Source organism: Antechinus flavipes, chromosome 6, assembly GCF_016432865.1.
Source record: "Antechinus flavipes isolate AdamAnt ecotype Samford, QLD, Australia chromosome 6, AdamAnt_v2, whole genome shotgun sequence".
Lineage (NCBI taxonomy): Eukaryota > Metazoa > Chordata > Mammalia > Dasyuromorphia > Dasyuridae > Antechinus > Antechinus flavipes.
Window position 1 is genome coordinate 101,965,573 of NC_067403.1, and position 14,970 is coordinate 101,980,542.

The 14,970-nt window shown below is 34.1% G+C and overlaps 1 protein-coding gene and 1 long non-coding RNA gene across 4 annotated transcripts in view; one reads left to right on the forward strand and one right to left on the reverse strand.

The window, feature by feature from the left end:
- LOC127540971 (uncharacterized) overlaps window positions 1-14,970 on the forward strand; it is a 154,912-nt gene that overhangs the window by 84,459 nt on the left and 55,483 nt on the right. The window lies entirely within an intron of this gene.
- AADAT (aminoadipate aminotransferase) overlaps window positions 6,662-14,970 on the reverse strand; it is a 37,211-nt gene continuing 28,902 nt past the window's right edge. For all 3 annotated transcript variants that reach the window (XM_051965987.1, XM_051965988.1, XM_051965989.1), the window contains exons 10-14: window positions 12,911-12,972; window positions 11,701-11,765; window positions 9,785-9,891; window positions 8,243-8,344; window positions 6,662-6,906 (exon numbers count right to left, since the gene is read on the reverse strand). In XM_051965987.1, the coding sequence (XP_051821947.1) occupies window positions 6,865-6,906; window positions 8,243-8,344; window positions 9,785-9,891; window positions 11,701-11,765; window positions 12,911-12,972 (378 nt within the window). In that variant the 3' untranslated portion in view covers window positions 6,662-6,864. The remainder of the gene's footprint in view (window positions 6,907-8,242; window positions 8,345-9,784; window positions 9,892-11,700; window positions 11,766-12,910; window positions 12,973-14,970) is intronic.

Sequence of the window (14,970 nt, forward strand, 5' to 3'; positions counted from 1 at the left end):
TGATGAAGTTGTGTTTATTCATGCTTTAAATAAGGTTCTATGACCCTTAGATTCATGTTTACTATGTTTTTTTTTTCTTTTTTGAATGAGTTCTCCATTTAATAAGTGATTGCTTTTTACAAACCACAGGTTTAGGTTTAGGTGTGTCTTGAAGGTTTAAATGTATCTTTAAGTTAGCTTTGAACTTGCCCATCTTCATCAATTCATGCTCAGTCTAGATAATTTTCTTCCTTCTTCCCTCTGGCTGTGCACAGCTGAATTCACTGGGCATAATGCCATTAAAAATGTGTTTACTGTGCTACAACAAACCATATGGTGCTTTTGAAAGGACCTTTATAATTATGTTTTAAAAAATTCAGGGAGAACCCAAATGCTTTCTCTTTAAATGATTAAATTAGATGTTTGCTTTTTAATTATACCAACTAATACCCCAAAGGAGATCTCAATTCAGGTATAAACATGGAAGGAAATCAAGTCAGGATGGAATATGAATTTAATGTACATAGAAGGGAAAAGGGTACCTGTTTTGATAACAGCCAATGTCTTAAACAATTAAGAAAACAATTCAGGCTCCTTATTTAAAGGCTGTATAAACATAACTTCATTACTTTATATATGTGATCTCATTTTATCCTTTCAGAACCAATGGAAGGTAACATGCTATTATTATACCCATTTTATAGATGAGGATTTAAATGAAGGCAAACCTAGCTTAGATGATTTGCTCAGGGTCACACAAGGAGTATTTGAGGCTGAATTTGAAATCAGGTCTTTCTAGTTCCAGCACTTCATTCACTATGACAATATATTTTTGGATATGAAATAGATCTCAGAACTGTGTACTTATTAATTTCAGCATCCTGTAGGCACTCTTAAATTGTCCAAGTTTTAACAAGTACAGACTATCTTCTCATTGATTCAATTTATTCAGTTTTTCAAGAAATCATGAAATGTAATTTGAGAAGTTTGAACAAAATTTAAACAATAATTTTATTTTTACCATGTTTAGCATATATTGAATTACTTGCTATCCTAGGGGAGGGGGTGGGAGAAAGGGAAAGAAAAATTGGAACACAAGGTTTTGCAAGCGTTAATGTTTAAAAATTATCCACATATATCTTTTGCAAATTAGAAAGCTTTAATAAAAAATAATTTTGAACACTAAATGAATTTTTTTTAAATCATGCCCCACTTTAAAAAATCTATAAAAATCAAGTTTTGCATAACTTAAATCGGAGCATGAATTTTCACATAGCTCCATTAAATGAAATATTATAAACTCTCTCTCTCTCTCTCTCTCTCTTTTTTTTAATTAAATAACTTTTTATTGACAGAACCCATGCCAGGGTAATTTTTTACAACATTATCCCTTGCACTCTCTTCTGCTCCAATTTTTCCCTTCCCTCCTCCAGCCCCTCCCCCAGATGGCAAGCAGTCCTATACATGTTTTTTTTTAATTTTTAAAAATTTTTTTTAATAATTTAGTCCTATACATGTTAAATAGGTTACAGTATATCCTAGATACAATATATGTGTGCAGAACCAAACAGTTCTCTTGTTGCACAGGGAGAATTGGATTTAGAAGGTATAAATAACCCTGGAAGAAAAACAAAAATGCAAATAGTTTATATTCATTTCCCAGTGTTCTTTCTTTGGGTGTAGCTGCTTCTGTCCATCCTTGATCAATTGAAAATGAATTAACTCTCTTTGTCGAAGAGATCCACTTCCATCAGAATACATCCTCAAACAGTGTCATTGTTGAGGTATATAATGATCTCCTGGTTCTGCTCATTTCACTTAGCATCAGTTCATGTAAGTCTCGCCAGTCCTCTCTGTATTCATCTTGCTGGTCATTCCTTACAGAACAATAATATTCCATAACGTTCATATACCACAGTTTCCTCAACCATTCTCCAATTGATGGGTATCCATTCATTTTCCAGCTTCTAGCCACTACAAACAGGGCTGCCACAACCATTTTGGCACATACAGGTCCCTTTCCCTTCTTTAGTATCTCTTTGGGGTATAAGCCCAGTAGTAACACTGCTTTGATAATTTTTTGAGCATAGTTCCAAATTGCTCTCCAGAATGGTTGGATGTATTCACAATTCCACCAACAATGTATCAGTGTCCCTGTTTTCCCACATCCCCTCCAACATTCCCCATTATCTTTCCCTGTCATTCTAGCCAATCTGACAGGTGTGTAGTGGTATCTCAGAGTTGTCTTAATTTGTATTTCTTTGATTAATAATGATTTGGAGCACATTTTCATATGTCTATAAAAGTTTTAATTTCTTTGTCTGAGAATTGTCTGTTCATATCCTTTGACCTTTTATCAATTGGAGAATGGCTTGATTTCTTATAAATTAGAGTCAATTCGCTATATATTTTGGAAATGAGGCCTTTATCAGAACCTTTGATTGTAAAAATGTTTTCCCAGTTTATTGTTTCCCTTCTAATCTTGTCTGCATTAGTTTTGTTTGTACAAAAACTTTTCAAATTGATATTATCAAAATTTTCTATTTTGTGGTCAATAGTGATCTCTAGTTCTTCTTTGGTTATAAACTCTCTAAAGTTAAAATATGATCCTTAAGCTTTAATCCTTCTGGGATTTTTGATTTCATTGATATGAGTGCTTTTTCCATTAAAGTCCATCATTAATCTTTTGCTTCTTGGTCAATTATCTTTATGATTCAGTTGGAGGTTGATTTTCTCATAATTATTTGTCTATACTTACCAAGATTGGTCTTTACATAATAGACCAACATACTTTTTCTAGGACCACACTAAAAGCGGAGAGAAACACATTAGTGGTTTTCAAAAGGTTTATTTTTTATTTTTATTTATTTTTGTGGCATTTTGAATTATTAACTTGGCAACATTTTGAAAGTCAGCTGAGTATACAAGCTCAAAATGAGAACCCAGCAATTTCTTTTCAGTGAGCACAGCTGTCTTTGTTGGATTGTTTGTAAATTAAGATCGGATATGCTTTAAGGTTAATGGGAATAGGTTCTGAGCCTGTTCTTTTGTTCATATATAGGGATGAGGAAATGATCTTCATCAGTGCTGGTTAGTACTTTCTCCTCTCTTTAGAGGAGTCAAAACTTGAATTGTCTTGGTGTCTTGGGACCCCTTTGGCATTCTAGTGAAGTCTATAAACCCCTTCTCAGAATTGTCTTTTAAATGCAGGGAACCTTATATTGAAATAACTATCAAAACTTTAAAAAGTTTATGTAATCTAAGTTAAGAATTCTTGTCTTTGAAAATTGCTTAGAGAAAACATGAAATATGTATATATAAGCATAATAATAATGATCTGGAGTAGAATTTATAAGAAAAAAAGTAGGGGGTAGTAATCATTGATCTCAGACAAAGGCAATATTAAAAAATCTTCAACCAAAAGAAAGAGATCTACATTATGTCACTCATATTAATACTGTTTTTAGATATATGTGTGTATATATATATATGTGTGTGTGTATGTGCATATGTAGATTTGTAGGTATATATATATATATATGTATGTATATATGTGTATGTGCCTGCATACATACATATACACACATACTCACACATATAAATACACACAAATATCTATCTATGCTTAACTGTAGTCTGCTTGGGGGAGGTGGGGAGAAGAAAAGTGGGAAAAAAAAGAATAAAGTAAAAACTACACTGCAGAGAACAAATAAAAACCTACAAGGAATCAAAGAAAATGTGGGCAGTTCTGAATACAATGTTTTTCATTATTATATATACTTGACATGGAAATTTATTGTTACATATTTTGAATTCTCTTTTATGCTCTACTGTGCACATGACATTTTCTTTTTTTTTTCTTTTTTCTATTTTGTACTTAAATTTAAAATAAATAAATATTTTTTCTAAAAAAGAAAATTGCTTAGAGGCAATGTGTGAAAGTGCAAAACTTGAACCAACTCACTATCCACTATACTAAAGCTATCTCTATATGTTAGTTCATATTTATAACAGACTAGTTTTATTTGTGTTGTGAATAATATATTTACTATATTTCCTATGATGGTTAAGTAAAATTAATATTATTTGTTTATAGTTTATATATAGTATATAATAGTATGTAGTATATACAGTATATAGTATGTAGCATATACTATGTACATGTATATAGAACACATAGTATATATAATAGCATATGTAATATTTATACATATATAGTATATAATTCATACATATAAGTTGTATATGTATGTAGTATATAATAGTATATGTATAGCACACATAGTTTATAATAGTATATAAATATTATAACATAAATATAATATATAATTTATTTATTGTTCTATATCTGAAATGCAGTTTCAGAATTCCCAGCTCCTGTACAAATATTTGTGTAACATGTATATTGAGTTAGAGTAAGCCTTTATTTCAAACTGCATAAAATGTAAAAGGCACCAAATACACTTAAAAATGCTCATAGCCATCAGTCAATTGAACTTATGAAAACCTCAATCTTGGCGATCCAATCAAGAGCTGTCTTTGTTCTTTCAACAAGGTGTAATAACCAAGATAATAGAGGTGATAGTTTGGGCAGCTCCAGGACATTGTAATGGTTTTTGAGGTGGCTGCAGGACAGAGCAGCAGTTACTGAGGTAGAGTTGGCTGTGATCAATAGCCAGGGCCTTGCCTAAAGCCTTGGAGGGACAAGGAGCTGCAGGAAAGGTTTTACAGCAGCAATTCAGAGCGTCCCTCTGTCCTGCCTCCCTGGAGAGCAGGGGCCAAATTGTTCTAAGGACAACACAACGCAGCTCTCCCTTCAGTGATCTTAGAATGGCGTGGCTCTTCCTATTATTTATTTATTTTTAGTATGTTTCATTAAGTGCTTTATCAGATGATAAGGCCTTCATTGGATGGGGCTTGAGTAAAATATATTTCCCCTGCTCTGAGGCACAGGGTAGAGCTTGTTGATGGAGAACACATTTCTCTGTTGCTTTATTTTTATATTAACAAAAGAACATTGGGTTACGTTGTTTATTCCTGTGGGATATCCTTTCTACCTTCTCTGACCATTCATTCAGTTTTTATTTTTAGAGCTTGGGAAACCTGTTTTTCTAGAACTAATTACATGTAATTGTTGTTGTCAGCTATTCCTTACAAATACTAATAATACGTGCTATAAGGTAAGCAAGCAAATAAATTTTTAAAAGTCATTTATTTATTTATTTATTCAGCAAACATTTAAGAAAGTTACATTAGGGATAGGGAGAGATGCAAGGTTTAGAAAAGGCACAGTTCCTACCTTCATAGGGATTACAGTCTAGAACAGATATAAGACACAAATACAAAATCGAATTGCTGGTTCAATACAGATCTATTTGTAGGCACCTGACAGAAAGAACAGATAATTGTAAACAAAGTTATCCTCTAATTTGCTTCTCCTTTTCCTCTTCCAGTTCTTGATAAATAACCAAAATAGTTCAGAGATTCTCTGGCTAAAGAAACAAAGTTATTGGAATCTCTATTGTTTGAAAAAGACACACTGGATAATTTTAACCCCATTTAATTCAAAATTTTGCGGGGTCTTAATCTCAAAATAATGACTAAGTTGTTAACTTTCTTACACTATTTTTCTTTGAATCAAACTTTCTATAAGAAGTATGTGTTAATGGTTCCTAAAATGTTTATAATGACTTTGAAATTATTGAATAATAGATGACATGATTCTTACCTTCTGGAAAGAATACTCTGACTATGAGGCTTTTGACTATGGAAAGCCTATGAGGCTTTCGTAGTATGGTTAGTAGTATTCTGTGAGATTAACAATTATCCTTAGCTTGGAGCAGATGTGTTGTGGAAAAACTGTCTATAACCACATTTCTGTGAGTTAATTCTATAAGAATAAATTCTTATTTTTTTCTTCATTGTTGATGGTTATGAAAATCAGGCACAAGATTTTCCAATTGCGAATTTCTGGTAGAAAAGAGAAGGCCAGCCCTGTGCTATGTAGGGCAAAGTAATATACAGACCATTGTGAAACTTCTAGAAGACTTTCTCAACTCCAGGTTTTCCCTCTGGTCATGAAATGTCTGGCGTTACATCATATGTATCTAGTTCATTTCATACACTTAATAATTGGCACCATCATAGATTTTTGGGGAAATCTTTGGGACTCACCAGTTATTAGCACAATAATGATTACTGAGGGGCAATATGGGATAGCGGAGAGCGAGTCAGTGTCCAGGCCAGGAAGATCTGGCTTCACATCCTGTCTCTGACACACACTGATTGTATGACCTAGCCAAGTCATTTAATTCACCGCCCCAAGCAACTCTCTAAGACTAAGAGTTACAGAGAAGTTTCTAACTTATAATGATAGGAGTTATTCTAACCTTCTACCAGTGAAGTCACAGGTCTCAATCCTAAATAAGCTATGTTTTAAAAAAACACAAACTATATTGAATTGCGGCATTTCGATGGAAGTAAAAATGATCTCTTTCAAAGTTTCCTAAGTTGAGACTGACTAAATATATTTTCAAAATAAATTCTTGCTCTAGAGTTCACTAGGGACTGTGGCACAAGAAATTTCAATCTCATATAAAAATTCTTAAGAACTACCAAGCATCTTTAAAAAGGGATTTGGAATGTAATCTAATTGCAAGAAATTACAACAACAAAAAACAACTTTGCAGTCAGCCATTTTATAAAAAAAATCATAATGATGCATTGTAATTTTTGGCAGTCACTAAAAGGCCATTCAGGAATGTAACATCCATGATTAAATCTCTAACAAAGCGTGGGTATAATATCACAACCAATTTCTTCTTTGTGAAATATAAAAATTGACAGTGAAAATCCATGAGTACAATGATTCTTTTTTTTCTCCCTTCATAAAGATTCTTTTATAAGTTCAGCCAGTCTCTGAAAAGCCTAAAGGAATAAAAAAAGAGATTGTCAGAGGCAAGAGCTCTGTCATAACTTTGTACATACAACTAGGAAAGTTTCTTTCCCTTCCCTTTTCTTCTCTTGCCTTATCTTGACTTTCCTTGTTTTCTTTTCCCTTCTTTTCCCTTCCTTTCCTTTTCCTTGCTTTCTTTTCCCTTCCCTTCCCTCCCTTTTCCTCTCTTTTTCCCCCTTCCCTTCCTTTCCTTTGCCTTTCTTCCTTTTTTTTTCTCTTCCCTGTTCTTGACTTCCCTTTCCTTTTCTTCCTTCCTTTTTCTTTCTCTGTAATTAGGAACACCTGAGTTTGCAATTGTGTGACTCGATAACCCTTAACCTCTCAGACTCAGTTTCCACATCTGTAAACATAGACACACATGCAGGCACACATCAAGGTTGGGGAGGGTAGGATCCTTCCATGGACCATATTTGTAGAAGAAAATGAGAGGCATCTTGAGTTCCTTCACTCTGATTAAGAACCTCATCATGGGTTCCTTTGGGGAACAACTGATGTCAATTGTTTTGGCAATTGAAATAGCAGTAAAGATCACTGGAAATACAATCTATATTGAAATCCATAGTCAAAGCTTTTCTAGCTTAGCAAAACGGACCAGAGTTGGAGCTCTCTTGCTTTAGCCTTTAGGAACCCAGCGCCACCTTGACATTATGAAGAATCATTGACAGAGGACTTTAATAAACAATGTACTTAATGCTTTCTGATCTTCTCCTCAGATCAATATAAGAAAGAAGTACCAGGTGGATGTTTCATTTTATTCATGCATCAATTAATATTTTTATTTTGTCAGAAAACTAAGAAAACATCCAATGGGGCTACAAATCCCAAACATATTTATAATAAATAGGACTGAGATAAAGCTATTTTATGTACAGCATAGGTTAATAACCTTTTTGTGTGTGTAATAGAATTCTTTGGCAGTCTGGGGGATTCTATAGATTCTTTCTCAAAAAGAATCTTTATTGGCTGTTCCCAGTTGCTCAGGGGATCTTCCTATTTGATTTGGAAATGAAGCCTTCCATATGTGTTGTCTCCTCTGCTAATTAGGATGTGAGCTTCTTAAGAGACTGTCTTACTTATCTGTTTATATCTCCAGTGCTTACTTAGCACAGTGTTTAGTGCTCATTAAACACTTAATAAATGCTTTTCCATGTGTTTATTCATAATGGAGGAAATGCTAAATTTTGGTTTAGAGGTGAGTGAAAATTTTTTCCCCATCCAAGTTCATAAAACCCCTGAAATCTATCCTTAGGAGGGGGTCCACAGATATCAGGTTAAGAATCCTTGGTTTACCTAATAAATAGAATTTACCTGGTTCATTTGTTCTGGAGAAGACAGAGAGAAGGATGCTCTGACGTAGGAACTAGGTTTTGAGTTATCAATATTGAATGCATCTCCAGGAACTAGTAATACCTAAAAAAGTAGCTTTATGTTAATTTAAATGATTCAGCTGAGTATGATCTTTCAAAAGGGGTTCTATTAGAAAAGCAACATTTTGGAGAAGATAAAAAATATTTAAGTTATAGCATCTGATCTCAAATACTCAGACCTCCGAAGTTCAAAGTTTAAACATAATTTAAAGGCATGAAAACTTGTCCAAAAATAAGTCATATTAGAAATTACGATTATCAACAAAAGCATTTATTTGTGGCAAATCATGATTTGCTAAATACCATTTGAAGGTAGCTCTCATGTAGAATTTATGAATTAAGATAAATGAAGTTCACAAATATCTTTGGGACATTTATGGTGAATGTCAAAAACTAAGCAACTAAGTACTGAAAGAATTGTTAATGGGGTGAATGCACAAATAGGGAGTTGAAGCACTTAGTACTTTTCTTCCAAGTAAATGTTGAGGGGCAAATTTCAGGAATTGTTGGAATGCTTAGAGAAAGTTTGAGTTGCAGTGAGTTAGATGCTCCACAGTTAAATTGTCATTTGAGAAGACTTGGAGGATGAAGTAGATAAATAGATGAAAAAAAGCATTAAACAAATTGAGCCACTCAAACTAACTCTAGAAAGAATATTCTACATTGCATGTCACTACTTTCTACCCTCCTACTCTTTTTGCAATTTGGCTTTCACCCCTAACCTGACAATAAAATGAGTATAATGTAGTAAAGAGTATGCTAGACTTGTAGTCAGAAAGATCAGAGTTCAAAACCCACTTTTGACATTTATTAGCTATCTGGTCAAGCACAAGTCATTAAACATGTGTCACATCTGAACATCTTTTAGGTGTCTCATCTGTAAAAATGAAATTATATCTGATGTTTCTTTTAACTCTAAATTGGTATTTATGATCTTCTACCAATAATAAACCAACGGTTAATTCCAACTATCATTGTCCTTAAGCTCTCTGCTTCATGTAGCACCATCTAGCATCAATTCCTTCTTGAAATTCTATTACTTAATTTCCATAATTCTACACAATCCTAATTCTCCTAATGGTACCTTCCCTCTCTATTTTTTCTTTGTTCTTTATAATTCTCTCAAAGACTACAGATCATAGACTTTGACCTTAGAGAAATCGCATAGATAATTAAATCTAAGTTCTTTCCTTTATACTTGGATAAAACTAAAGTGTGGACATGCAACTTGATAAGTTAAGTAACTTGTCAAGGGTCTCACAAATTAGTAAATGTTCAACGTGGGATTTGAATGCAGGTCTTCCTGGCTTGGCTCCATGTGTAATTACTCTACATACTTTCCCACATCTGTCTGAAAGCACTTAATAATCTCACTGAGCAATAACTGTTTTAGAACTTAGAACTGTAAAGTTAGGAAAAATGAGAAATTTTATGGTCACTTGAATAAAAGATTTAAATTTTTTGTTGAGATTATTATTTTTACCTCTTTTTGCAAGGCCTTTTCCATAATCAGCTGCTTTGTATCAGAAATACCTTTAATCTTGATCCACAAAAACATCCCAGCAACAGGGACATGCCATTCTGCCAAACCTAGGAAAAAAGGAGGAAGGTTAAACCCTTTTCTTCATTATGTGCATTATCAGGGAACCTACTTGATGATATAAATAATAAGCTAATTAATATTTATTTTGTTTTCCAAAGCTTTCCCTCCAAATATAAGATTAAAAAACATAATTTCCCAAGTTCTGATAAATGATATCCTTTCATTTCATTTCATTTCATTTCAATTAGTATTTAAATCATCTTGTGTGAGTCCATTATCCAAGAGAAACAATTAAACCATTTGGGTTTTATATTAGTTCATTTATTTTTTCCCTAAGTATTGGAACAAATAGTTCAAGGATAAAAAAATCCACTTTAAAATAATGACTCTTGCAAAAAAGAAAATCTTGGCTTTCATGAAAATGTGTTGTGTTTTCTCTTCTCCCACGCCTGTCATTCAAACTTATCAGAGCAACATCATTATTCTTGTCAAGTAGGAAAGACTTCTATCATTACCAAGATTTCCTTGGGGATTTAATGCTACAAAATTGGTTCCCTCAAGTTCAGGACTTAACTATAATTGAGAGAAAGGTTTTTATTTTTTAAGTGCATCATAGATGGTCCGTCATATCAGTCACTCTCAACCCTCAATCAGTCAACTCACCCTGTTGTTGGAAAATGTGACTCAAATGATATTTTAATGACATACCAACAAAGATTAGCAGATACACATATGCATTTAACGTTTGACATGAGATGTAAATAGGCTAGCAGGATTTAAATCTCTTTGTAATGAAAATTCTCAACAGTTAACATAAATTGGACTGTTGCCTAAGGTTCCAGGAAGAGACACAAACTACTTCTACAACTCAGAGTAGAAGCACCTTCTTTAATCTCACAGTCATAGATTCTCACGGCTGGAAGAGATGTGAAAGACCCCTAATTCAACCTGTACCCCTGTAACATAACCATCAAGGGGTAATTCAGACTTTACTAATATTTTCTGCAAGGGGAGAAGGCACACTAACTTAGAAGCAGTCCATTCTTCTTCTGGCCAGCTCTAATTGTCAATACCTTAAATCAAGTCTAAATTTCTTCCCACAATTTTTCTGCAGCTCTCTGGGGACATGTGTAATGAATCTAGTCCCTCTTCCTCGTGGGTAGCCCTTTACATATTTAAGACAACTATCACATCTCTTCTACATCTTCTGCTTTCTAGTTTGAACATTCCTAGTTCCTTTATCTGATCCCCGTACGCTTGATTTTAAGGCCATTCACCACTTGGCTGCCCTCTTCTGGATTACTTTAATAATTCTGATTGTACTACAGGCTATCAAGGTTCCCAGATGCAAATTCAATATTTCACACATAATCTCAGTGGTGCAGAGTACAATGGGGATTGTTACCACTCTAGTCTTGGACACCTCACCTCATGTCTTCTGATAAGTACCAGAGTCAAATGCTCTCTCATATTTCATCTTCTACTTGAAGTAATGAAATAGAAAGCCCCAAATTCTAGCAATAGCTACTGAACTTAATTTTTAAAAAAGGGCAACCTGTGGTTCTATTTAAATTTTAGTAAATGTCTCAGATTTCTCTTCAAACTAACAATTGTAAAAAAAAAATGAAATAAAAAACTAGTAAGTCTAAGTAAATGAAAGATAAAGCACAATGTGATTGGGTTGGAAATTTATTCTTTATTAATTTTCAGATAATTTTGAGAAAAGGAAAGTTTGTGGTTGAAGCTCTAGTTGACCTTTTTGTTTGGGCCAACAGTTACTAACAATGGAGAGCTGAGCTCAGCTCCAGGAGATAGTTATTGTTTATTTCTAAGAGCACTATGCACAGTCCACTGACCTTTGAGCCACTTGTCTGCAGCTGCCAACATGGCATCCCGCTGCTCCTTATAGAAGGCTATCACCCTAGAAGCCAAAAGTCAATATGAAAAAGTCAGAATGTTCTTGGAAAAGGTTAAAGAAGCTAACAGGTCTCTGGAGCATCAAAGCATAGACTGCTTGGCAAAATAAGGTAACAATTCTATTTGTCTATGGAATAGCCTTCAAATCATGAAGCAAAGAGTAAAATGTGGACCCTGAAAACAAGGTCACATTAGAAGCAACAAAATCAATCCTAGTAGGGGAATGAAGGAAACTGTTATGTTCTCAGGCTAATAACTAGTGACATGAGTGACTTAGAAAACAGGTCTACATAAACAAAGTAATTACCCTGATGAATCAGACAGTCTGTCTCCTTAGCCCACTTTCTCCAGCTTGCTTTTATATAAATTTCTGTGTGTATAGCACTCACAGCCACAAAGAATGTGCTTCAGAATTTCTAATGCCATTTTAAGTTCTTAAAAGTTATATTATAAACTTAGGGGTGAAAGTCCATCATCCTTCGGATGTTAAGAGTTTCCAATTAAGCATGGAAAAACCATCTATTCGATCTGTCTTTGAGACATTCCATCAACTGACATTTTAAAAATGCCTTTTTCATATTATTAGGACATGCAGTATGGAGTAGTGGAGAGAGAAGGTCAGGAAAACCTGAATTCAAATTTTGCCTCTGACAGATACCTGCTAGATGACTAATCCTGGACAAGTTATTTAAATATTTGGTACCCCAGGTAACTCTCTGAGAGAAAAAGTTGCCAACATGCATCAGTAGAGAGTGTTTCCATACTAACTGAGTTAATATGGAGGTCCCCACACGAATAATTCACAGGTCCAGATAAAAAAGATCCAATTAAAAAAAACAAAAAAAAATTGTCCCAGTGTTTTAGTGGTATCTGACACAAAATGCCTTGTGTTATTCCCTTAAAATGAACTTCTATGCAGTTTCTGGATTATTTTGGCTGTCCTCTCTACATATAGCAAGCAAGAACAACAAAAAGAATTTCCAAAGAGGTGTTAATAGACTCAAATAGAAATCCAAAACAATTTTCAAGTGACCTGAACCTCTACAATACGTGCAAATGTTCAATGTGTGTTCCATCACACAGGGGAAACCATCCCATTATAAGTGCTAAACCTCTGGCTTACAAACCTCTTAATCAAAATGCCAATACCTATCTACATGCTTCAGGAAGCCCTCTTCTCCCCACTGTTGCAGAAGCTGGGCTATCAGCAGCTAAAAGAGAAAATAATGGTTAGGGTCATGGCATACAGTAGGCATCTAACAAATATTTAACTGACTAAATTTGCCTATACCTTTCTGTGACAGGACTGCTTACTTTATAGGTTTTTGGAGTTTAATCTGCTTATTTTACCCATCAGAAAACTTAAGCCCAGAGAAGATAGGACATTTGGCCAAAATCATACAGATAGCAAGTGTAGCAAAGCCAATCTCTAAGCTCAGATTCTTTAACTGAAGTTAACAAGATCAAGTGCTTGTTCATGGCTTAAAGCTAGAACAGTTTTTGAAATAAGGCTAAGGAAAGATGTCAGGATTATTGACAACAATAATATGAAAGCTAATTATATTACTATTTATATACATAGCTTTCATAGCTTTCATATTATTGTTGTTAACATAGGGAAGTAATGTCTAAGGAAAAACCCCCCACTAAAACTTAGGTTTGAGATGGAAAGGTGTTTTTTTTTTTTTTTTTTTTTTTTGGAATTCCACTGTGAGAAGTTTCTTTGCTTGACTATGTATATTTGTCATGAGGATTTCTTTTCCTTTCTTTTTCAATGGGAAGTGGTGGGAGGAAGAGAAAGCAGATTTTAATTAAAAAACTTAAATTAAAGATAAATAAAAGTAAGATGAGATAATGAGTTTTTGCTTCATTTATGTAGAGTAGATTTGGAAAGGAGGGAACTTGGAGAGCTTCTGAGGTAGTGAGGAACACTCCTTGGCTAGAAACAGTCCCTTTGCTTCTTATTTCAATCCACCCAATCTAGTGTGTGCCTCCTACACAAGGTTAGCTGCCAAGGAAGATGCAAAATTATCACAGAAAATCTTTATAGAGCTTAGTAGTAGGGGAATATGACATACAATTCAGTGTAAATCCCAATAACAGATGCTCAGTACATTAGAGAGACACAAAACAAAACACAAAGTTATAGGGGACAAACTCCATCTGCAAAGCTCCTTTCTATCTTTCTATTCCATTTTTTGTTATCATGCCTACTATTCTGGAAGCATTTTCTTTTTTTCTCCTCTGATCTTCTTGGAGTAGCAAAGAATGTGATAGGTATGGAGTGTTTAAAAGGAACTTAGCTACCATCTTGTCCAAGCCATCCAAGAGAGGAACCTCATGATGATCGATGTGACAAGTGGCCTTTCATCCTCATCTTAAAGTCATTTTAGGAAAGGGTGCCTCCCGTTTCTCAAGGGAGTTTCTTCTACTTTTGAACAGCTCCATATGTCAGGAAAATTTTTCCTGATGTGAAGCCTAAATCAGCCTCTTTGTCACGTTCACCAAATGTTCCTGGTCTTCTGAAATCAGACAAAATCTAATCTCTCCAACTACTAGAACACAGCTTTTTGTCTCCTCTACCCCCATGTCTTGTTTTCTCCAGGTTAACCATGGCCAGTTCCTTCAAACACTTCTCACATGATATGGATTCACTACCCTGGTTGTCCTCCTCCAGCTACTCTCCAGTCTATTAATGTTCTTAAATCTTTAAATCTAAAATCATGTTCTATCCTAAAACTTAAACAACTGAAATTACTTAATACATATAAGTGTGAAGGAGTCATATGGCTGTTCCTCAGGAATAGTCTATTGGACTATATGCTTGAGTGAGACCGTTGAGTCATTTTCCACTATTGTATGGGTCATGGGAGAGAACTGGGGTTGCACTGGTAAGCTCATTATGATAAGGAAAAATTCCCAATTTTTTAGGTAATTTCCATGAGAATTATCTTTCCAATGAGAAATTGATAACAGTGAGCTTTTCACAGATTCCTCAAATTCAATAAACATTTCTTTAAAAGCTATTAATAAAAGGATGGAGACCAATGACTCAAGGGTTAAATTCATACACAAATCAGTTAATCGATAAATATTTATTAAGAGTTAACTATGTGCCAGTCATTGTGCTGGGTTCTGGGAATACAAAAAGAAGCAAAAATATAATCTCTGCCCTGGAGGAGCTTATAATCTAATAATGGAAGAAATAA